General features: G+C 34.2%; 1 protein-coding gene across 1 annotated transcript in view; it reads left to right on the top strand.

The window, feature by feature from the left end:
* Positions 1–23,993, top strand: part of DPYD (dihydropyrimidine dehydrogenase) — an 861,792-nt gene that overhangs the window by 401,882 nt on the left and 435,917 nt on the right. The window contains exon 13 of the mRNA XM_011959403.1: positions 22,714–22,929. Within this exon, the coding sequence (XP_011814793.1) occupies positions 22,714–22,929 (216 nt within the window). The remainder of the gene's footprint in view (positions 1–22,713; positions 22,930–23,993) is intronic.

Here is a 23,993-nt window from a genome sequence, read left to right as displayed (position 1 = left end):
TACGAATCAGCAGGTTGAGGGAGAAATCCAAATAAAATAATTTGTATAGAGCATCATTTTAAATATAGGTAAGAAATGAAAAGGAAAAGGTCTGTTTTCTTCCAGGTAGGATTCATTCCATGAAAATCAAACATTTAAGGAAAAAAATGCAAAGTGTAAGGAAGGAGGCATCGGGGCATTAAATTTTTTTTAAAAATTGAGTACGCATTTCTAAGTGCCTTCAGGAGTCACTGCCTACTTAGTTATGTACAGAATAATTGCAGTTGGATAGTTACAGAATATTGTTGATTGGCAGCCAGCATTTGAAGTCAACTTTCAACAACAATTAAAAAAACAACAAAAAGTTAATTTTTTCATTGGTTGGCTTAGCTTTAGTGTTTCTACTACTGTATATACATGATTTTGCCTAAATACGTGTTCCTAAATATTATTATTCTGTTTTCTTCAGCAAACTTTATCCTTATTAAAATATGCTGTATTCCTGTAGTAGGTATCCATGTTAAGGTGTTTGAAAATGTTTTGACTGTTTCATTTAGGAATCTATATTATGTCTTCCAATTTGCCAGCCCCCTTCTGAAACTAACTTGTGAGGCAGAATTATTTTAGAATAGATACACAAGATACACACAAATATTCTGGAAGGATACTGAATCTAAAATACATTCCTTAACCCTGTAAGCTCATGAAGCACAAGTATCTTCAGTTTCTTTTTCTGCAGGGTTTTTTCAGCTTAATGGTAGCTTGTGTGATATAGTATTGAAAGTTTTATTGAAGTTCTTTAACAGTTACTGTGATTCTACTCAGGTGCATGTAGTATATGGGAATATTTTGAAATAGGTGTTTATTAGGCTTATCAAAACTATCATAGATGTCTTGCCTTGGTGACCTACTTTTCTACTGCTTACGATTTTTTCTGTGGGTATTTTCTTCTGGCTTGACTGAGGCACAAAAAAAAATCACTAGTGGTTGAGGGAACTAACTATCTCAGGGGATTGGTAATGAGATACAGAGCCTTTAACCTCTTGGTCACTAGTTCAAATCTGCCCCAGGTCAAGAGTGACAGAAAGTCATTACCATCTGATGGCAGTTCAATAGGCTCTGTGAAACGAATTTGTGATTTCAAGACCTAGTGGAGACAAATTCATGCCATAGACCTGCAGTAGAGTGAGTACAAATGGTAGCTGTGATTTTAGTTCGAAGAGAAATGAGAAGTCCAGTCATTGCTAGATATTCCATCTTCTTTCTGTGAGCTGAGCTTCCTTTGGTGGATTTGTTAATGGAATGGCATGAGAAAACTAGGTTTATGCGGTGATTTGGGGCCAAGAGGTGCACATCCATAGGAATCTGTGTCTGTCATTGTTGCTAATGAGGTACAATTCAGCATCACTAAATTGACTTTTTTGTGTGTGTGTGAGACATAATTTCGCTCTTGTTGCTCAGGCTGGAGTGCAGTGGCACAATCTTGGCTCACTGCAATCTCCGCCTCCCGGGTTCAAGTGATTCTCCTGCCTCAGCCTCTTAAGTAGCTGGGATTACAGGTGTGCGCCACCATGCCCAGCTAGTTTTGTTGACAAGGCTGGTCTCGAACTTTTAAAAAGTGATTTTAGACTCAGATGATATTGAATTCAAGATTGAAAGTTGCATCATTCATGTCTCCCATTTCTTCAATGCCCTCCATGTATATTTTTTAAAGGTTTCGTTTTCCTTTTTAATCATAACATTAATTTCATCTAATTTGGACATATGACTGAACATTTAGGGAAGTCTGTTCATTCTTGTTAATCTTTCACTTGAAAAATATTTAGTTAACAAACAAGAACAGACAATTATAAAGACAATTAAAGATAGGGAATTCCAAATTGAGTACCATGCAAAAAGATCATTGTGATAAAATCTAATTGAATTCTGTGCATTCATATCAATAAATGAAATTTTTTACCTTCTGTTATTTTTTGGGTTGCTATTATGTGAGAAATTTGTCTTTCTGATGTCTTTAATAAACTGTCATTTTATTAACAATTTCTGATTTGGGGACATTTGAAAGGAATTATCTTTCTGAAGAGGAAAAAAGACATGTTTATACCTGAAAATTTATAAGATGACAGCATTTTAATAATGGCATATTTACTATTTTATTTTATGTTGAGGTCACTGATTTTCAAAATGAATCCACAATGCTGGATTGTAAGAATTTTAAAGCTACCTTGAATAATGCTTATGATATGGGAAAAAAATGTAAAGAATGATAATAACTCTGCCTCATGTTAAAGGTTTCTGCTCTGGACAAAGATGAACAGTTGTTGAAAATATGACAGTCAGGGATTTTAGAAAACAAACTTACAAGAACTTCTCTGTGTTGAAGTCCCTGTTACTTAGAAGACCTTCAGTCCCAACTTTAAATAAAAGACACTTGTTATCATTATCATTGCTTAAAATATGACTTTAATTCCACATCTTCAAAGGCATTTTTTTGCCCTGAAATATACCAGAGATTTCTACAATATCTGAAGAACTATGATTTGAGAATTAGAAATTTAAATTGCACAGGCTTAATATTAGAGTATTTCCGTTACCCTTTGCAGGTTTTGAGGCAGCTTATTCGACCTTACAGTCTCACCAGGAAGCTAATGGGAAAGCCTTGCAGCAGTCTTCACAGGAAAGTTTCCAAATGTCAAGTGTCATCTTTCCAGCTGTTAGATGAATGGGTAGCCAAGAGGCATTTATTTGGGTGTGCAGCCCCTGTGAAATCTGGGTGAAGCGGTAGAAAAGGCTATAATTTGGTGTTTAGTTTACCAGCATCAGTATAGTTGCAAATCTCCTAGCCAGGCAAAGGATTTCATTTTGTGGTTTAATGATTGACAGCCAGCTGCAGTGTTCTTGCACTTAAAGAATAAAAATGGCTGAAAAAATGGCATCATCGATATGTCATACTAATTTTTGAATCCTCTACTGCTACAGATAAAAACAATCTTATCAACAGAACTGCCTTCTTCTTCTCTAAACCCCTTTCCAACTGAGAAGGGGTAGGCTTTTGAAATGACAACTGTATTAAAATCTTGAGACTTATTGAAAAAGTGTCCTTCAGTTTAAGATATAGTGCAGACTCTTTAATTCCTGTGTTAAGAGAAGATTGATATAAATCATTGGCCACTGTCAGGTTGAAAAACAATGAATATCAATAAAAAGACAGTTTTAAATCACAATGGATTCAGTTTGAGATAGCGATAGCCTCCAAAAAATAATATTGAAGTATGTCATGGCTAAATGCTGTTTCCATGCTAAGTTTTTCCACTGGGTCAGGATCATAGTGTTGAGATGACTTCAGGTCAGTCTCATTGGGAAACTGAGCCTTTAGACTTAACTAGTACCAGAAATGTATGTGACCTCATCTTTATTTCTTGAAATGGCAAGTAGTAAAGTCAAATGTGCTTACAGTTATTGAAAAATGAAGTCGTCTTCAGTTGCTTATAAATAAACATACATTAAACCCTGTAGTACTCTCCACATAATTTTACTCTTTGATAGGACATTCAGGTTAAATTGTGATGTGTTCTTTAGCTAATATTTAAAAATTCTATTCCTAGTAATGTGAAGCTTTTTGTGTATAAAGGAGAATTTATTTTTTGTAATGTCCATATGTTCTAAAAGGAAGTCAAGGAAAAAATGAGCAATGAGGCTGTACCTAATGGAGCTATCGAAACAAAACTATCTAGTTGGTGATAGAGGAAGAAAATACCATGACTAATAAGTAATTTTAATGCCTTTTATTAACTTTGTATAGGTTCCAAACTTTTATTAAATGGCAATGTTTGACCTGAAAAGTAATTTAAAATGAAATTGTCTCTGTAAAGACAGAATATTTCCTTGCCAGTATACAGTAGATTGCTACTTCAGGCAGAGATAACCAAAGATTAGAATGGGCAGAAAAAAAAAAAAATAACTGAAAAATCTGATCCAATACATAGGAAATCTAACCTTAGTTCATGTTGATGGAGTATGAAAGAAATTAACCACTGCAGCGTCAACTGGTCCAGATGGACTAGAAGTGTTATGCATCCCATGCCAAATTTTCAGCGCTCTAATGCATAGGGCCCTCTGGGTCTAATGACAATGTAGCACAATAAAACAAAACACCCAAAACCTTTGGTTTGCTGTGGAAAATTTAAATACAAACTAACCTCATTGTAAATTTTGACCAGAATTGTGTTCTTCTGAATTCAGTGATTTAGTAAAGTTGAATCTCGTCAAACAAGTTGTAAAGGATCAGTTCAAAAAATATCCAGGATGGTGTAATGGCAACCTGAAAGTCAAGCAGTCTGGGTTCAAGTCCTGAACTAATTGCTCATTAATTCTGCCTTCAGACTTTTGGGAATATCATGTTGCCTTTTTGGTTTTCTCACTTATGTCTCTGAGACAGAACATTGTCATCATAGAGGTGGAATTCCCAGCTCAAGGACTTAACAACTTTTAAAATTTCCAATACATTATCTTGAACCTCATTATTCTCATTCATGGGAGGAGCAGAATTGTAATTTTATATGGTTCTAAAACCCAAATAATACATATAAAAATTTAAAAATCTAATTTATTGAATGCCCATTATGGTTGATTGTTTTTAGAGGCTTAGCATTCACTTTATACTCAAAATTACCTCTGGATTAACCATTTCCCCATTTAAAAAAATGGAGAACTGTGCTGGATTTGGTTGAGATGTAGTTGGCCATGAGTTAGGAAGCTGAGGAACAGGATTTAAAAGAGTAAATTCACATAGTAAGATAATTTACTCAGAAGAATACAACAATAATAGAATTATCTGAAAAGGCTGTAAAAATTGTTAAATATCCTCAAAGAGATAAAGACAAGAATAACATCCATAAAAAATAGCAGAAAAAAATGTAATGCCTTTCTTAAGGTGTTAAAACTAGTTAATAGCAATGCTGGGACTAGAACCCAAGTTTTTCTGTTCTTAGTTCTACTGTTCTTTTCAATAACCAGCTTGCTTTTTCCTCATGATGTTCTTTTCTCTTTTTCTGAGCTCCAGCTGAGCATGTGGAAGTCAGAACACATAAGTGAGTTCCTAGCCGTTATCAGAGAACTCTGCTCCAGAGTGGGGACAAGTATTGGACTTTTTGTGATTCTTAGAACCAATACTCAAAAGTTTACCTTATTTCATTTTAGATCACTTCCCATGTACTAAACAGTCACTATATAGCAGACAACATCCTGTGAGAACGTAGCCTTCAAATAGATTTTTAGTCAGTTTTGTTCTCTGTTGTATCCCTAGAACAGTGGTTACCTTACCGTTGGTGGTTGGCCAATGAAATGCCTGCCATGTGTAGGCACTTAATAAATACAATTGAAACAATGGGTAGGTTTTGGAAATGTTTTAGATTATGAGGACACTGAGTTTAGGAAATGGATTTCGTAAGTTCGCATGGCTCATTGGTGATAAATACTACCTTAGATTACTAAAAGATCTGGTACTTGATGGTGGGGTAGAGTTACCATGGAAACAGAAGGATACAAATGAGCATGCTTGGGCTTTGTAGTTTTTCTCATTTGATCTTCACAACCATCCTTCCCTGTAGACATTGTTATTTCTATTTTGAAGTGACCTCTGGGCAACTACACTGGTTTTCTCTTCACACTCTGCCCTCACCTTAGTCTATTTCAGAGAATTCTCCTTCTAGAAATATGAGGGGTAATAGGTTAACACAAGAGCAAGTATTGGCTGATGTTGTTGACTTACAATTTTGAGCTTCTTATTCCAAAGCTTAATATTTAACATTACTGCTGTCACCTTTCTTAAATGTCAGCTTCTTTTATTTACCTTCGTCACTCTCACCTTGATCATACTGACTCCTTTATGTTACATGGATTTGCTGTCAGGCACCACCCTGAGCTGGTCACCATGCTTTTATTACTTTAATCATTGACATCTTGTCAGCAATATCACCACCTTTGCCCCTGGGCCTGTCAATATGGCAATTGTTACCCTTTTGATTGACACTTTTGAAAATTTGTCAACATGTTATTTATTATTTTAGGGGGATCTCTGTCTAACTTAAAATCATTTCTTTAAGTTCATTTACTGTTTTATTCTTTGAACAGACTCTTTGGTTTTTATGCAGTAGAGGCTATAATTGTCTACATGCTATTATATTAACAGATAATATTATAACTAGTAGAATGTAAAAGAAACCAATGTATTACTATAATTCAGTGATATGGTTTGGATCTGTGTCTCCACCAAATCTTATGTTGAATTCTAATCCCCAGTGTTGGAGGTGGGGCATGGTGGGTGGTGATGGGATCATGGGGGCAGAATTAGAGTATCTCTCAGGACAAACTAAAACAAAAACACAAAATACCAAAAGACTAATAAAAAGAAAAAAAACTTATGCAAGAACAGTACTAAGAGATGTTTTATAGCAGTAAATGTCTACATTAAAAAAGAAAGAAGATCTGAAATAAATATCGTAACTTTAAACATCGATGAACAACAACAACAAAACAACAACAACAAGAAAACAACTAAGCTCAAAGTTAGCAGAATGATGGAAGTAATAAAAGATTAGAGCAGGAACAAATGAAATAAAGAATAAAAATACAATAGAAAAAAATCAATAAAATTAAAAATTGTTTTTCAAAAGATAAAATTGACAATTTGTTATCTGAACCAAGAAAAAAAAGAGAGGATTCAAACATAAAATCGGAAATGAAACAGGAGACATTACAACTAATGCCAGAGAAATAAAAAAGAAGACCATAAGGGACTGTTGTGAACAAATTTGACCACCTAGATAAACTGGATAAATTCCTAAAAACATACAACCTATAAAGACAGAATTAAGAAGAAATGGAAAACCTGAAAAAACCAATAACAAATAAGGAGGTTGAGTCAGTGATGGAAAACCAATCCAAATAGGAAAGCCTAGGACCAGGTGGCTTCACTGGTTAATTTTACTATACATTTAAAGAACAATTAATATCCTTTCTTCCTAAACTCTTGTAAAAAAAATAGAAGATTAAATACTTCCATACTCATTTTATGAGGTCAGCATCACACTGTTACCAAATCCAAAGATACCACAAACAAAGAAAACTACAGGCCAGTATTCCTGATGAATATGGATGCAAAAACTTTCAATGAAATATTAGCAAACCAAATTCAACAGCACATTAAAAAGATTGTATTCTATCACCTATAAATCTCCATAAAGCAAGACTTACTCCTAGGATGAAAAGATGGTTCAACATACACAAATCAATAAATGTGATAACACCACATTAACAGAATGATGGGCAAAAACCATATGTCAAACCAAAGAAATAAAAGGCATCCATATCAGAAAACAAGAAGAAAAATTAACTGTTTGCAGAGGACATGATCTCATACATACAAACCCCTGAAGACTGCCCCAAAAAACGGGAGAACTAATAAACAAATTCAGTAAAGTTGCAGGATTCAAATCCACATACAAAAAGCAGTTGTATTTCTGTATGCCAACAATAAACTATCCAAAAAATTAAGAAAAAAATCCATTTACAATAAGACTAGAAAGAATAAAGTACTTAGGAATACACTGAATCAAGAGCACGAAATACTTTTAAAATAAAAACTCTAAAATACTGAAGGAAAGTAAAGCAGAAAAACCTAAATGGAAAGACATATTATATTCTTGGAATATAGATTGGAAAAACTAATGTTAAAGTATCCATTTCACCTAAAGCAATGTACAGACTCTATGAAATCCTTATCAAAATTCCAAATACATTTTTCACAGAAATTGAAAATATAATCCTAAAATATATATGAATCCACAAAATACCCAAATAACAAAAACAATTTTGAATAAGAACAAAGTTAGAAACATTATACTTCCTGATTTCAAAACAATTACAAAGCAATAATAATCAGAGCAGTATGGTACTGGCATAAAAACAAACATGTAGAACATTGGAACAATAGAGAACTTATATGCTACAGCTATGCCATGTACAGTCAACTATACAACATATACAATGACTTTCAATAAAAAGTCAAGAATGCATAGTGGGGAAAGGATTGTCTTTTCAATAAATGTTACATTGGGAAAAGTGGCTATCCACATGCAGAATAATTAAATTGGAACGTTTATCTTTCACCACAGACAAAAATTAACTCAAAATTAATTAAAGACTAAAATGTATGACCTGCAACTGTAAAACTCCTTAGAAGGAAGCATATGGGAAAAGCTTCATGACATTGGTTTTGACAATGATTTCATGGATATGACACCAAAAGTGTGGTCAACAAAAGCAAAACGAGATAAGTGGGATTACACACTATTATATTAGCTGAAATGAAAGAGCTTCTGCATAGCAAAGGAAACAACAGAGTGAAAAAGTAGCCTTTAGAATGGGAAGAAATATTTACCATTAATTAACCAGCAGTTAATTTCCAAAAAATATAAGAGACTTTTAAAATTCAATAGCAAAATATTGAAATAGTCCAATTTAAAAAATTAGCAAGGTACTTGAATGGATATTTTTTCAAAGAAGCCATACAAATGGCCAACAGGTATATGAAAAAATTCTTATCACAGATCATCAGGAAAATGAAAATCAAAATCACATTGAGATATCATCTCACACTTGATACAATGACTATTATCAGAAAAACAAAAGTTTGACAAGTTTTTGGAGAAGTTGAAACCCTTGTACAGCTGTTGGTGCAATGTGAAATAGTGGAACTGCTGTAGAAAACAACATATATGTTTCTCAAAAAATTTAAAATAGAACTATCGTATGATCCAACAATCCCACTTCTGGGTATATATGTAAAATAACTGAAATCATTATCTCAAAGGGACATCTGCATCCCCATGTTCACTGCAACATTATTCACAATAGCCAAGATATAACCTAAATGTCCACTGATAGATGAATGGATAAAGCAATTCCGATTTATGCATCCAAGAGAATATTAGTTAGACTTACAAAAGAAGGAAATTGTATTGTTTGTGAAAGAATGGATAGAACTGGAAGACATTTTGCTAAATGAAGTGGCCATCACAGAAGGACACATATTGCATGATTCCCTCTATAGGAGGCATCTAAAGTAGTCAAATGTGTAGAAGTAGACAATAGAATGATGGATTCCAGATGGGTGAGAGGGATGTTGGGTATATTGGAAAGAAAGAAGGAAAAAAAGAAAAGAAAAGAAGGAAGGAAACAAAAAGTAAAGAGGAAGGAAGGAAGGAAGGAGAAGGAAAGAGGAAAGAAAGAAAGGGAGGACAGGAGGGAAAGAAGACAGAGAAGAAAGAAATAAAAAGAAAGAAAGAAAAAGAAAGAAAAAAAGGAAAGAAAGAGAAAGAGAAAGAAAGAAAAGAAAGAAAGAAAGAGAAATAAGAAAGAGAAAGAAATAAAAAAGGGAGGGAGGGAAAGAAAGAAAAATGAAAAGAAAGAAAGAGAAAGAAAGAAAAAGAAAGGAAGGAAGGAAGGAAATATGAAAGAGATAAAGCAAGCAACAATAACAAAGCAACACAAGGAAACTTTAGAACATGATGGATATGTTTATGACATGGATTGTAGTGATAGTAACATGAGTGTATGCATATATCCAAAGCACTGAATTTTATATATTAATTACGTTTATTGTAGACTGATTGTACCTCAATAAAGCTGTAGAAAAAAGATGGGTAATAATACTGCTCTCAGCATATTAATACATAAATAATAAAACAATGTTTAGTGAAGCAGTTTTTTAACCATTAATAAGTAAAATAGACTACTTTTTTTAAAAAAAGAAAGACAAAGTACTCTGTTAACTATTGTGTTCCTAGCTCCTGGACAGAATGCCTGCCATATAGAATACACAGATATTATAGATACATTTTATATGCTAAGGAAATATTTTAGATCATGGGACAAGTGGGGTTTAGGAAGCATATTTTACAAGTTCACTTAGCTCATTGGTGATACAACCTCAGGTTTCTAAAAGAGCTGGTACATGGCAGTGGGAGAAGAGTTTACATGGAAATAAAAGCATGGAAAAATAATATGTCAGAAAGAGAAAATAGCAAGTGTAAATGTCCAGTTAAAGGCAGAGTTTGGTAGAAGGCACATGTGACTATGATATGTATATTTACAGAGATTGGCATAAGGTAAGTTTGGATAGGTAGACAGGACCCTATCATGAAAGAGCTGTAGGCTATCATGAAAAGTTGAATATCAACAAAATCCAATGGAAAACTAAGGAAAAGTTTAAGCAGGTGCATAACACAATCAAATTTCTGTTTTAAAAACCCTACTCTGGTATAGAGTAAAGAACAGATTTGAGTAGGAGGTAAGGAGAATGCAGAAATCAGTAAGAAAAAGTCTCAGTAAGAGATAATAGTGGCAAAGAGAATAGAATCAAAAATAATTAGATTTGCTGTAGAATAGAAATGGGAGTTGAGAGAGAAGAAATATCAAAAACAATACAATTAACAAGTTTTAACTTAAGCTTGATGGATGGTAGTGTCATAAAGTAAATGGGGGAAAACCAGGGAGGAATAGTTATTTTTGGTTGAAGGAGGAGGAGTTTTTGCATGATACTACATTAAGTTTTAAGTTGTTAAAGAGCTCATAATTGGGGGTAGAGGTAGAGTTTAGATGGAGAAAGATGGCACATGGATTTGAATTAATATCATTTAATTTTCAGAGTCCAGATATGCTGACCATTATGCCATGGAGCCAATTAATGATTTTAATTTTGTAGTCTTATTTTATGCTCAGTTTACAAGTATAGAGGAATGTGAATATAGTCTTTTAAAGAAATGAGTAAAATGGAATCATTATTTTGTAGAAACTTCTGAAGCCTCAAATCAGAAAAGATTTTATATCAGAAAGAAATTTTATTATGAATAATAACTTCTCAAAATGGAGAAATGAAATCTGTTTTTATGTTATAATTGTAATCACTGGAGCTAGGCCTTTCTATCATGGAAACAGCTAATCCAAATTAATTTCTACTCTGTAAGATTTTTCCCTCAATAGATATTTCTTCAAAGAGCAAAGTAACTGAGCTTGAGTTAATTAATGCATTAATCCATTCTGTGAATTAATCTAGCCACAAGCAGCTACGCAATGTTATTTATTCTTTTCCTTAAAATAATTTCAGAATGGATGCTTCTATAGCAGCTGTACTCCAAGATAGGATCCACTGTAACATATCACAATGAAATATAAACAAAATGAGTAAGTGAAAGCTGTTTGATTATTTTGAATTGGGTGGAACATAGTGATGGTGATTTCTTCTTCAATCAAATATAACAAACACTACCACTAGTATTGCTTTTAGTAGTGCTTTTCTCTTTTTTTTTTTTTTTCAAATTTCATTCTAGCAAAGCAAATTAGGAGAAAATACAACTGGGATACATACTTATCATGTAAGTTGCTTTTCCCCAACAACATGATCATTATACATCCAAATGTCTCTGCTGTAATTCCATGATCCAACAAGGTATAACAGAAGAAACCAGTGGTAATGAGTAATAATTTAATAATAAAATAATGGGTTATTGTAGTTTAAGACTATATTTTTATTTCTATTCTTGAATTAATGGCATTGTGATTGTCTTAATGATATTTGAACAGTATATGGTTTTTATTTTTGATACAATGTCTCAGTGTGTGTGGATATGTACTCTCTGTGATCAATCAAACCATCATGAATAACTTTCAGGTTAGTTTCTTGTTTTGAGGACATTAATAATTTAGAAAATGTATGTAAGATGAGGGCAGCTTGATATAATGTAGTTAGTGTAAGCTTTCAATTGAAATCTTGCTCTACCACTTACTAATCTTTACACAAGCAGTTTACTTTCTTTGAGCCTCATTTTCCTCATCTTCAATAGGAGAATAATGCATACCTTAAAAATTGTGATTAGAAAATACCTATCACTGGGTCTAGTATAAATATTACTTGCAGATGAACAACTATCTTGTTGATCTTAAGAATAAAAGAGAAAAAAAATTAAAAGTGTTTTATTTTTACAGTAGACCTTAACATTTGGACAATGTGTTGATGTTTGTCAGAGCTGACACTTTATTAGCAGATAGGAGGCGCACATGAGCACCTTTGAGACTATCTTCCAAACTTAAACAGTCTTTGTTCTCTTGAACAGACCCCAGTAGCCACATAGTTGAATAAAGTAGACATCTAACACAATATTGGCCAAGCCTGAATCTCTTACTTGAGAATTAGGAATTAGGAGGAGAACTCGTATTACTGGAGAGGTGGTCTCATCCTTGAATGCTCTGTGTAATTTTTTGGAGGGATTTTTAAAAATACTATTAATGAGTCCTCCTCCAAGGGATTCTGATATAATTAGTAGGAAGATACCTGGCCTGGACATCATAGTTTTTAAAACTCTCTATGTGTTTCTGATAAGTAGAGTAGAAAAATGACTGGGCTAGACCTATACAATATTAATCGTTCTGGATAAAGAAGTAGGGGAAGCCAATTGGAAGAGGGAGAATAATAAAGTGGCTGTACATAGAAAGAAAAAGGACAAAGCATGAAGAATCTTCTTACTTTCCTCGAGAATTCCCAGCTCTTCCTGGAGGCCTGGCTGCATTTCTGCATGATTTTCATGAGATCCTCCTGTACCTCATGGTAAGGCCAGTTTGTTACTTGCCACCAAAGTTCATTCTAAACTGGAAGTCAAAATTCCAGTAGGAAGAAAAATGCTCTATTTTAGGCAAGACCCTGGCAAAAGTGTGATGTTGGTGAATCTTAATGTCATTTAATGTGACTGAATTATAGAGAATATATATACACACATAGATACTTAATTACCCAGGGCAATTACTTACTATTCCCACTAGGTGGTTCTTGGAGAGATTGGCCTAAAATCAGCAATCTTCCAGAGCTTGAATGCCACTCTACATTAGAATCATAGAATAATGGACTTTTATAGATTTGGAATAAAGTTAATGATTATTTCATCTAAACTGATTATCACTTTACTGGGAACTAATTTGAAAAAGACACTGAGTACCCAAGGTCACGAGTCTGATACATTCAGCAAATATGTTGAGTATCTCTGTGCCAAATCTTATACTAGGTGCTGAAATTAAATCAAGCGAGAGATAGCATATATGTAAGCAAACAAGTATGAAGTATGATTAGGAAGCAGCTTTGCTTGTGGGAACCTGAGGAGGTTGTGTGGGGTTTTTTTTTTTTTTTTCATTTTCGTCAGTTTTACTGCAATATAATTTGTATATAATAAAATTTGCCAATTTCCATTGTACCATTTGATGAGTTTTGACAGATGTGTGGAGTCATGTAACCATCACCACAATCACTCACCATAAATGTTGAGTAGGAGCCATCAGCCTACTGTGGTTCCTTTGCTGGGAAAGACTGAGACATGAAGCAGTGGGACAAGTTAAAAGATTACTGTGGTAAATTCAGTGAGAGACAACTATGCTTAGACCAGGAGGTAGTAGTGGAGGTGAGAAATGGAATATATTTTGAAAAAAAGAGACAATACATTTTTCTGACAGACTGGCTGTAAAGTGTAAAAGGAAAGGCACAAACTATTGTAAGGTTTTTGGCCAAAGGTATCGGAAGGATACGGTTGCCATTCTTTGAAATGGGCAAGGCTGTAGAAGGAGCAGGCTTGGTGGCAGAAAATTCACGTCAGGGGTTTTCAGTTTAAAATGCCTAATAGATATTCAAGTGTGAGAAGTTTAAAATACAAGTCAGAAATATCCAACCGATTGCAACAATCTAATCAGAGGAGAGGTCTGAGTTAGAGGTAGAAATTTGGGAGTGTAAACTATATCCCGAATAAACTGTAATGTGTCCATCAAGAAGGGATAGCATCCTAGGGGTGTTTGATGATGGATACAGACTATTTTCAAAAAAGGGAAAAAGAAGAGCTGATTAGCACACAATGTCCAGAGGTGAGGCTTCCTGGATGCTCAGTAACTAAAACATCTAGAAGTATTTCTAGGGTATATATTGGTAAGTTATCTTGGCCTCAGAGCTTTGTGGGACTATATCTTAGAACACGACCAGTTCTGATTTTTGAATAGGCCCTTTCTGAGTTCATTGTTCTACACTTTACCACAAGCCCCTTGTGGAAAATGTGCCCAATCAAGACTTCAGAGTTTATGATGATAATGATCACGAAGCCATGGAATTAGGGCTTGGAAAATATCTTAAAGGTTGTCTAGCTCTAACTTCACACCCACGGCTTGACTAATAGATAATTTGAGTCATATCCAATGGAAATGATCTCACATCTCCCAGGACAGACCCTTCCCCTAATGGGCAACTCTATTTCAAAATTATTTCTTATGTGGAACACAAACATACTTCACTGTAATTAATTTTCTTTTCTGCATCTAAGGGACCCCAGACTATACTCCTGCAGTTTGAGAGTTTCAACTGGACCATAAGTTTCTTGGCTTTCATCCACTTTACAGGGCCTGTTACACGGTTTAGGTTTTAAAAGTTAAACCCTTGACCTTCACTACACCTTCGCAATATCTTCTGTCAAGAGGCTTCCTAGACTTTTTTTTTTTTTTAGCTTAAAATAATTATTCATGATTAAATTGTGATAAAGCATACATAATATAAAATTTACCATCTTAGACATCTTTAAGTGTACAGTTCCAGTGGCATTAAGCACATGTATCATGTTTCTCCAGAACTTTTTTGCCTTGCGAAACTAAAACACTATGCTCATTAAATGGTAGTTTATCATTTCCCCTTCGGTCTCCCTTTTTTACACATAAGGAGGTTTTTTAGTAGAGATGACAACAGGACTGACTTTTGAAGGCTTAGTTGGAATTTTCAAAGCATTATCACCAGCAGGAAAGAACATTCTGAGCAAAAACAAAAGGCAAAATGCAAAGATGCATTAATGATATTGTTTTATTTGAGAAATTATAACTAGTTCAATAAATGGAAGCATAAAATATTTTGAAGGAGGGGTAGGAGATGAGATTAGAAAGGTTGGGGAGGGAGAAGGGCCCAAATCACAGTTGGGATTATATAATGCTGAGGTTATAGTTTGTTCTGTATGCAGTAAAGAACCTTGAAGGAATTTGCAGATGACAATGAAATGAGAAAAATTAAGTGTAACACATGTATATTTTGGACTCCTCATGGTCTATGTTTGTCATGGAGTTCATTTTTAGAAATTTTATTGTAAGTGAATAAAACCTTTACTCAGTCTCTTCCCAAAAATTCTAAGGGTGAAAAAAGCAAACTTTAAAAAAATAGTCTTTAGACATCCCTGTTATTTTCAATTTCTCTTATGTCTAGGAAGGACTTTAAAAAGGAAAGGTTACTCTTTATCTTTACACTCTAAAACTTAGACATTTAGCTTTTCCTTAATCTCCATTTTTACCATTCTCATCTCGGTTCTTCAGCACTTCAGCTTCTTTTGCTTTTGTAGTTTCCTTTAGTTTTCACTGAGTGTATTTTGAACAATCAAAGAGGTCATGGTGATGTCCAGGTTATAAAATGATTCTTGCTTTACAATGAGAAGGCAAGGAGGGAAATGACAAAAATTCAAGTTCTCATTTTTAACCTTTTCAACTATGTTAGCAGATTCCTCAATTTCATAGCATATAGGTAAATGAGATATCTAACAAAGGATAACTAGAATGCTAAGAGCATTTTGTATTAAAAGTAATTATTAAAGATAAAAATGTTTAGCCTAGAGAAAAAATGGAGATGTAGGAAGTATATGTTAGTTCCGTAAAATATACTTGAGGAATGCCATGTGAAAAGGTGATTTTATTTATCTGTATCTCTACAGAGGAAAGAATTGCCTTCAAGAGTAAGTATTTTATGCAGATGCTTTTTTTTTTTTTTTTTTTTTTGAGATGGAGTCTTGCTCCGTTACCCAGGCCAGAGTGCAGTGGCATGATCTTGGCTCACTGCAAGACCCATCTCCCGGGTTCATGCCATTCTTCTGCCTCAGCCTCCCCAGTAGCTGGGACTACAGGTGCCTGCCACCACGCCTGGCTAATTCTTTGTATTTTTAGTAGAGATGGGGTTTCACCATAGCCAGGATGGTCTCCATCTCCTGACCTCATAATCTGCCCACCTCAGCCTCCCAAAGTGCTGGGATTATAGGCATGAACCACCACGCCTAGCATAGGTGCATATTTGTAATTGCAATGGAGATAATAATTTGGTTAAGGTATGTTTGGTCACTGTCCTCAAGGAGCTTATGTTATATTTGAAGAGAAAATTAACATGTATGGCTGACTGTGATGACAGCTGACTAGCAGCATATCTTAAACTGTGGGATAGCCGCATAATTGTCTTCTTTTGAGAGGTGTCTGTTCATATCCTTCACCCACTTTTTGATAGGGTTGCTTGTTTTTGTTTTTTTGTTTTTGTTTTTTTTTTCCTTCTAAGTTTGTTTAAGTTATTTGTAGATTCTGGGTATTAGCCCTTTGTCAGATGGATAGATTACAAAAATCTTCTCCTGTTCTGTAGGTTGCCTGTTCACTCTGATGATACTTTCTTTCGATATGTAGAAGCTCTTTAGTTTAATTAGATTCCATTTGTCACATTTGGCTTTTGTTGCCATTGCTCTTGGTGTTTTAGTCATGAAGTCTTTGCCCATGCCTATATCCTGAATAGTATTTGCCTAGGTTTTTTTCTAGGGTTTTCATGGTTTTGGGTCTTACATTTAAGTCTTCAATCCATCTTGAGTTATTTTTTTTGTAAGGTGTAAGGAAAGGGTCCAGTTTCAGTTTTCTGCATATGGCTAGCCAGTTTTACCAACACTGTTTATTAAATAGGGACTCATTTCCCCATTGCTTGTTTTTGTCAGGTTTGTCTAAGATATCAGATGTTTGTAGATGTGTGGCTTTATTTCTGAGGTCTCCATTCTGTTTCATTGATCTATATATCTGTTTTAGTACCAGCAACTTGCTGTTTTGGTTACTGTAGCCTTGTAGTATAGTTTGAAGTCAGATAGCGTGATGCCTCCAGCTTTGTTCTTTTTGCTTAGGGTTGTGTTGGCTGTACAGGCTCTTTTTTGGTTCCATATGAAATTTAAGTAGTTTTTTCTAATTCTCTGAAGAAATTCAGTGGTAGCTTGATGGGGATAGCACTGAATCTGTAAATTACTTTGGGCAGCATGGCCATTTTCATAATATTGATTCTTTCTGTCCATGGAAACGTTTTTCCATTTGTTTGTGTCCTCTCTTATTTCCTTAAGCAGTGGTTTGTAGTTCTCCTTGAAAAGATCCTTCACATTCCTTGTAAGTTGTATTTGGAGGGATTTTATTCTCTTTGTAGCAATTGTGAATAGGAGTTCACTCATGATTTGGCTCTCTGTTTGAAGACATCTGTGCAGCCAACAAACATATGTAAAAAAGGTCATCATCACAGGTCATTAGAGAAATGCAAATCAAAACCACAATGAGATACTATCTCATGCCAGTTAGAATGGCGATCATTAAAAAGTCACGAAACAACAGATGCGAGAGAGGATGTGGAGAAGTAAGAACACTTTTACACTGTTGGTGGGAGTGTAAATTAGTTCAACCATTGCGAAAGACAGTGTGGTGATTCCTCAAGAATCTAGATCCAGAAATACTATTTGACCCAGCAATCCCATTACCGGGTATTTACCCAAAGGATTATAAATCATTCTACTATAAAGACACATGCACACACATGTTTACTGTAGCACTATTCACAATTGTAAAGACTTGGAACCAACCCAAATTTCCATCAATGATAGGCTAGGTTAAGAAAATGTGGTACATATATACCATGGAATACTATGCAGTCTCCAAAAAGGATGAGTTCATATCCTTTGTAGGGACATGCATGAAGCTGGAAACCATCATTCTCGGCAAACTAACACAGGGACAGAAAACTAAACACTGCATGTTCTCACTTATAAATGGGAGTTGAACAATGAGAACACATGGACTCAGAGAGGGGAACATCACACACTGGGGCCGGTTGGGGAGTAGGGGGTTAGGGGATGGATAGCATTAGGAGAAATACCTAATGTAGATGACGGGTTGATGCATGCAGCAAACCACCATAGCATCAGTATACCTATGTAACAAACCTTCACATTCTGCCCATGTATCCCAGAACTTAAAGAATAATAATAAAGTAAAATTGTGGAATAGTAAATAAAAAAGAGGTAGCTACTTCAGAAAAGTATATAGATGGTAGTAAGGAAATGTCCTAACAAGTATATGCTTGAATGAATCAGTTGAGTTTGGAAGGATTATGAAGAGTTTAATGCATGAGGAAAGTCTTAGATTTATTTGTATTTTAAGTGGGTAAAAAAATGCATAAAATAACGTATGGAGACATGTAACAGTGTGATGAACTATCGGTAGGAAATTTTGTGTTTGTTTGGTGGTAGTTGGTAAATTTATTTGTATTGTTTTGCATATAAATGTCAGGGACCTTGTCTGTTTTGTTCATCTTTTTAACCCCAAGTTCTTAACAAATACCTGCTGAATAAATAAATGAACGAAAATAGTTCTATATGAACATTAGTAACTGAGTCTAACAGGTATATTGGCAGTACATTATTAAAAAAAAGCAGACTATGCCATGCAAAGAAATGTTAAGTTGGTTTCCTGAAAAATACGGGGAAGTTAATGCATTTTAGTACTTAAATGTATAACCAAATATTTTCAATGTAATCAATAAATTAAAATTATTATACTTTTTGTGACCTATAAGTGTCTCAGATAAAATAATTTCTCTATAATGACAAGGGAAGGACTTTAGAATGGGTAATTTTCAGCATGTGGAGAAGAAAGATGGAATGTGAAAAGTGCACAAAGTATTTTTGAGAAGGAATGTTTGAAACATTTTATTTCTGAGGGGTGGATTAAGAACATAAGCCAACAAGACAGCAAACTGTATATTTTATTGTGGCTTTACCAGTAACTGAGCAACTTACAGATATTCATTTAGCTTCTTTTGGCTTTAGTTTTCTGTTTGTAAAATAAAGCTTTTAAAGTAAATAGTCTCTTCAATTGTTCTAGCTCTACATAGTAATAAGTAGAACTGAAAAAGTTGATTCAGGACAGTCTATGGAGGAAACTAAAGGGCAGACTCTTTACTTTGAGCTTCACTTAATGGATTTTAGAGTATCATGGTGATATGGTTTGGCTGTGTCCCCACCCAAGGCTCATCTTGTATTCCCATGTGTTATGGGAGGAACCCATTGGGAGGAAATTGAATCATAGGGGCAGGTCTTTCCCATGCTGTTCTCATGATAGTGAATAAGTCTCACAAGATCTGATGGTTTTAAAAAGAGGAGTACCCCTGCATAAACTCTCCCTCTTTGCCTGATGTCATCCATGTAAGATGTGACTTACTCCTGCTTGCCTTCCGCCATGATTGTGAGGCTTCCCCAGCCACGTGGAACTTTAAGTTCAGTTAAACCTCTTTCCTTTGTACATTGCCCAGTTTCAAGCATGTCTTTAACAGCAGTGTGAAAATGAACTAACACACGTGGCTTCTTTTAAAAATTGTTTTAGTATACCTTCAAATCTATTTATTTCATCAATTAACTTGTATTTATTATTGAAAATATGAAAATTATAGTGAGCAAAAATTTAAAAATCGAAGATCATCTAAAACCCTGATTCTGAGATATAATTCTCCTAGCGTGTTGATGTTTATCTTTTGTGATTGATGGATAAACGGAAACATACAGCAAAATAGATATACATGTTTTTCCACCAAAAACTTAACTTGGAATTTACATATAATATTATAATACTAACTCACTGTTTGTTTTACTTTTTACATAATAAACCCTCTTTCATGTCAATAAATTATTTCCTTCTGTATCATTTCTGATGCTAGCATAGCATTCCTTTTTACAATAGAACCATTATGGAACCAATCCCCATTGTTCAACACCTAGGTTGTTTCCTTATATCTGTTATTTACTACACTGCTGGATGAATGGGAAAATAATATTGTCTAAAATTGAAAATCTAGATAACATATTCGTTAGGAGGGAATATGATGAGATATAAGAATTGATATTAAAGTGTAAGAGCAAAGCATCTACATCCAAAGACCTTGAAGTCTTTTGGAAATCTGAGTTTGGAGATTGCAATTGAGATTTGGGAGGAATTAACCTTGTAATGAGAACTGAAAGTAGATATGCTTGAGTTCGCTGAGCAAGGGTACAAAGGGGGAACAGGCTTTTAAAATTCAGAAAAGGAGGTGTACATTAGGGCATGGATGTATGATGAAGTTGAACAGACTGAGTTGTTATAGCATGACAAAGACAAAGCTAAAAATAGCCCTGTGTTGCACAGTATGAAAAAAGACTGCCTATGGCATGTGAAGATTTTAGATTATATTACAAACACACATACATAGTAGCACTTTTGTGAATAAAAGAAAAAACATATAAGAAGCTGTATTTCTCATTGTGTGTGTGTGTGTGTGTGTGTGTGTATTTTATTGTTTGCTTTGATGTGTTTGGTTTTGTTTTGAAGCTTAAAGAAAATCTTGCAAAATTTGTCCAAATCATTTTCTTTCTAAGTATTAAGGCAGCAGCCTTTGTAAGAATTTCAAAGCAATTACTTATTTATTTAAAACTACATAAATTAAGCAATGCAAGTTGAACTATACATACATATCTGCCTCCTTGGGCTGTTGCCTAATGCCATATATAGCTACAATTATGAACAAACCAAAATTCATCTGTAAGATTGAGAAAAATAGATATTCCAACACACAGCCATAAAAAGAGAAGAATACTTGTAAGGTCATTTATTTCACCTTGTAAAGTACAGGTATGTAGGACCACGTGTAGTTCTGCTATTGGAATCAAAGGCAAGTTGGCTCAACGTTTTTTCTAAAACAGGGAAGGTGTTTCTATACTTTTACCGATGTTAATCAACCTGTAATGTAAGGAAATTCTTCCTTAGTCTATCCCTAAAACTTGCTTGATTCAATTTATATTATGATTACACAAAGCTAAGAAAATACCATCAAGCAAGGTTTCATAAATTAAGCACAAAGAGGCTGGTTAATGGGACCAAGAGAAAAATTCTAAAATTATTCCCTTTTGTGTTTGAATTTCAGTAACTTTTAAATAAAGTTGTTTGTTTGTTTATTTAATTGATAATAGTTTCCATACTGCCTTTGACATTTAGAAAGAATGATATTGTATGTATTCGGTTTACTGCTAACTGACTTTTTGCCAGTTGTTGTCATTGTAAACATCCATGTGTGGACACACATACATACACACACCTCGAATTAACCTCCAGTTTCCTATATTTTACATTGTAGTTTTTGTCTTTGCTAATAATCCTTTTAATAGTATAGCAATCCTATGTGAGGACAGAAAAATTATGTTCACACCCAGAGTAACCAATATTCAGAAATATGCCTTGAAGCCCAGAACATCCCTGGGAGAAGGCGCCTGCCATAGCTGAAGCCTGGATCCCATCAGGCATCTCTTTGCCTGTACCAGAGACACATTAGTGTTTCAATTGACAAGTTTGATGCCTTTTTACATATTAAGTGAGCTTTGCTTTGCATTATAAGTGGTGGAGGGCCAGAAATAATTTCTATGCAAGTCATGGCAATCTTTATCTACACAAGACACACTCCTATAAAATTAAAGTTCTGCTCAAATAACTTTTCTTTTGAGTGATGATTCACAAGAGAAAGGATTTCTACTTTTGAATTAACTAGCCCTGTCCATTCGGTAACTGCTTTGGCTGAGAAAATTCATCCTTTTTATATTTTCCAGTGTTATTTGTCTTTTGGAGATAAACAGAAAGAGAGAAGGGGAGGGAGGAATGGAGGGAGAGAGAGACACTTTACAAACAAAAGGCCTGATGCAATTGTTAATAACCTCCCCAGTCAGAAAAGGAGACAACATTTAGCAAGCACCTATGTAGGATGTTTCAGTGTGCCTTGTGCTAAGAGTAAGTGTTTTTATTAAAACATTCCAATAATCCTGCAAAGAAGTATTATTACAGTGATCATTTTAACAAACGTAAATTTACAGTTTTGAGTGCCAGTCAAAGATTTTGACATAAACTGTTTGGGACCTATTTGGTTTCAGGAAAAAGAACAAACCCCCATAATGCACATGAGTACATTACCCACTTTCCAAATTAAATATCTCCCTGCAGCTTATGATTTTCTGAATTTTCCAATCTTCCTGTGAGGAAGAAATTAGGCAAGCAGCATTCCTGCTGCTATACTGAAAACTATAGAGAAGAAAAGACAGGGACGTATTAGTTGGCTTTCCTAAAATCACCTGAACAGTAGTGAGATTACTGGAAATTGAATTTAGGCCCCCTGACTTGCCATTGCCCATATCTCTGAGCACTAAAGGTATTTTCATAAATTAAGTACAAATAGGCCGGGTTGGACCAGGGAGAAAAATTCTAAAATTATTCCCTTTTGTATTTGAATCTCAGTATGTTTTAAATACAGTTGTTTGTTTATTTAATTGATTTTATTTCTGCTAATACTCTTCATACTGCCTTTGAAATTAAAATAGGATATTGTATGAATTCAGTTCACTGCTAACTGACTTTTTGCCTGTTTTTTTCATTGTAAACAGACTGTTGTACTCTATGTTAATTCGAATTGCTGTGTTGAAGTGATTTTTGTAAAATATTATTATGGACAATTTAGATGTAATATGAAACCAATTATTGGTTTGTCTTTTGCAGTCACAATATGGAGCTTCCATTTCTGCCAAGCCTGAACTACCCCTCTTTTACACTCCTATTGATCTGGTGGACATTAGTGTAGAAATGGCTGGATTGAAGTTTATAAATCCTTTTGGTCTTGCTAGTGCAACTCCAGCAACCAGCACATCAATGATTCGAAGAGCTTTTGAAGCTGGATGGGGTTTTGCCCTGACCAAAACTTTCTCTCTTGATAAGGTAAGAAAATATTATTGAAGTCATATAGAAATGTCTATCATATATTTTAATTAAGGTATAAATATTATAATGGATTTTTTTTTTTACTAAGAAACTTACTAAACTATTTGACAAGACCTATCATTACACATTAGTCTTTAGCTTCTTTCCTTCCTTTCTGTCCCATGGAAGGACGAGAAGGCATACATTTCTCATTTGTATTGTCTAGGAAGCAACAAAGATATAAATATTACAAAAGCAAGGTTTTTATTTAATAATCACAAACTCTTATTTTTGTATTATTAATTGTTTCACTATTTTGGATGCCTCAGCTCAAAGATAGGGACACAATTGATTTGGTTTGCACAAAATTCTGGGATTCAATTTATGTCAAAAAGAATCCCGGTGTAATTTATTAGGACTGGTAATGAGATAGATTCTTCACAAATTTGGAATACAGAAACGTTTCTCAAAAACAAATACCCTGAGTTTCATTTAACAGTATGACTTTCTACTTACCCAGAAGTGGACATCTTATACTTAGTAGGAAATAAACTACGTATTAAAATTGAGATTGAGTCTTTAAAGTACACAAAGTATATGAATGCATGTTTTTAAAGTAGGATGCTTTATACAACAAAAGGGTTGCATCCTTATATGGTTTTGACTTAGAAAAGAGCAACACACTTTAACATTTTTTGACCGTTTATTGATAAATTGCAAATACTAAACCTCTCAATGTATTTAATACTAACTGGTAGTTAGTAATAATTAATGTATATGAATGTGTGAATTTAGTGACTAAGAAAAGAGTATCATTATTTGAATCAGCTTTATCCTTAGGCAAAGAAAATAATAGAGAAAAAACATGCCCCATTAAGCACATTCTCTCTTTCTTTTTCCTCTTACTAGGATCAATAGCTGGCATTATTATGGCTAAAACATTAAGGCTGTCTTATTCTGACAGCTTTACAAGATGCAATGTGTAAGTGTGGTCAGGAAAATCTAGAGAATTCTCAAAAGTTAGGAAAAAAACAGTGCAGGAAAAAAATGCTTCATAAAGATTTTTTATATTTAGATATCTA

This window comes from Colobus angolensis, unplaced genomic scaffold (assembly GCF_000951035.1).
Source record: "Colobus angolensis palliatus isolate OR3802 unplaced genomic scaffold, Cang.pa_1.0 Scaffold491, whole genome shotgun sequence".
NCBI classification, from domain to species: domain Eukaryota; kingdom Metazoa; phylum Chordata; class Mammalia; order Primates; family Cercopithecidae; genus Colobus; species Colobus angolensis.
This window is presented reverse-complemented; position numbering and strand designations above follow the sequence as displayed.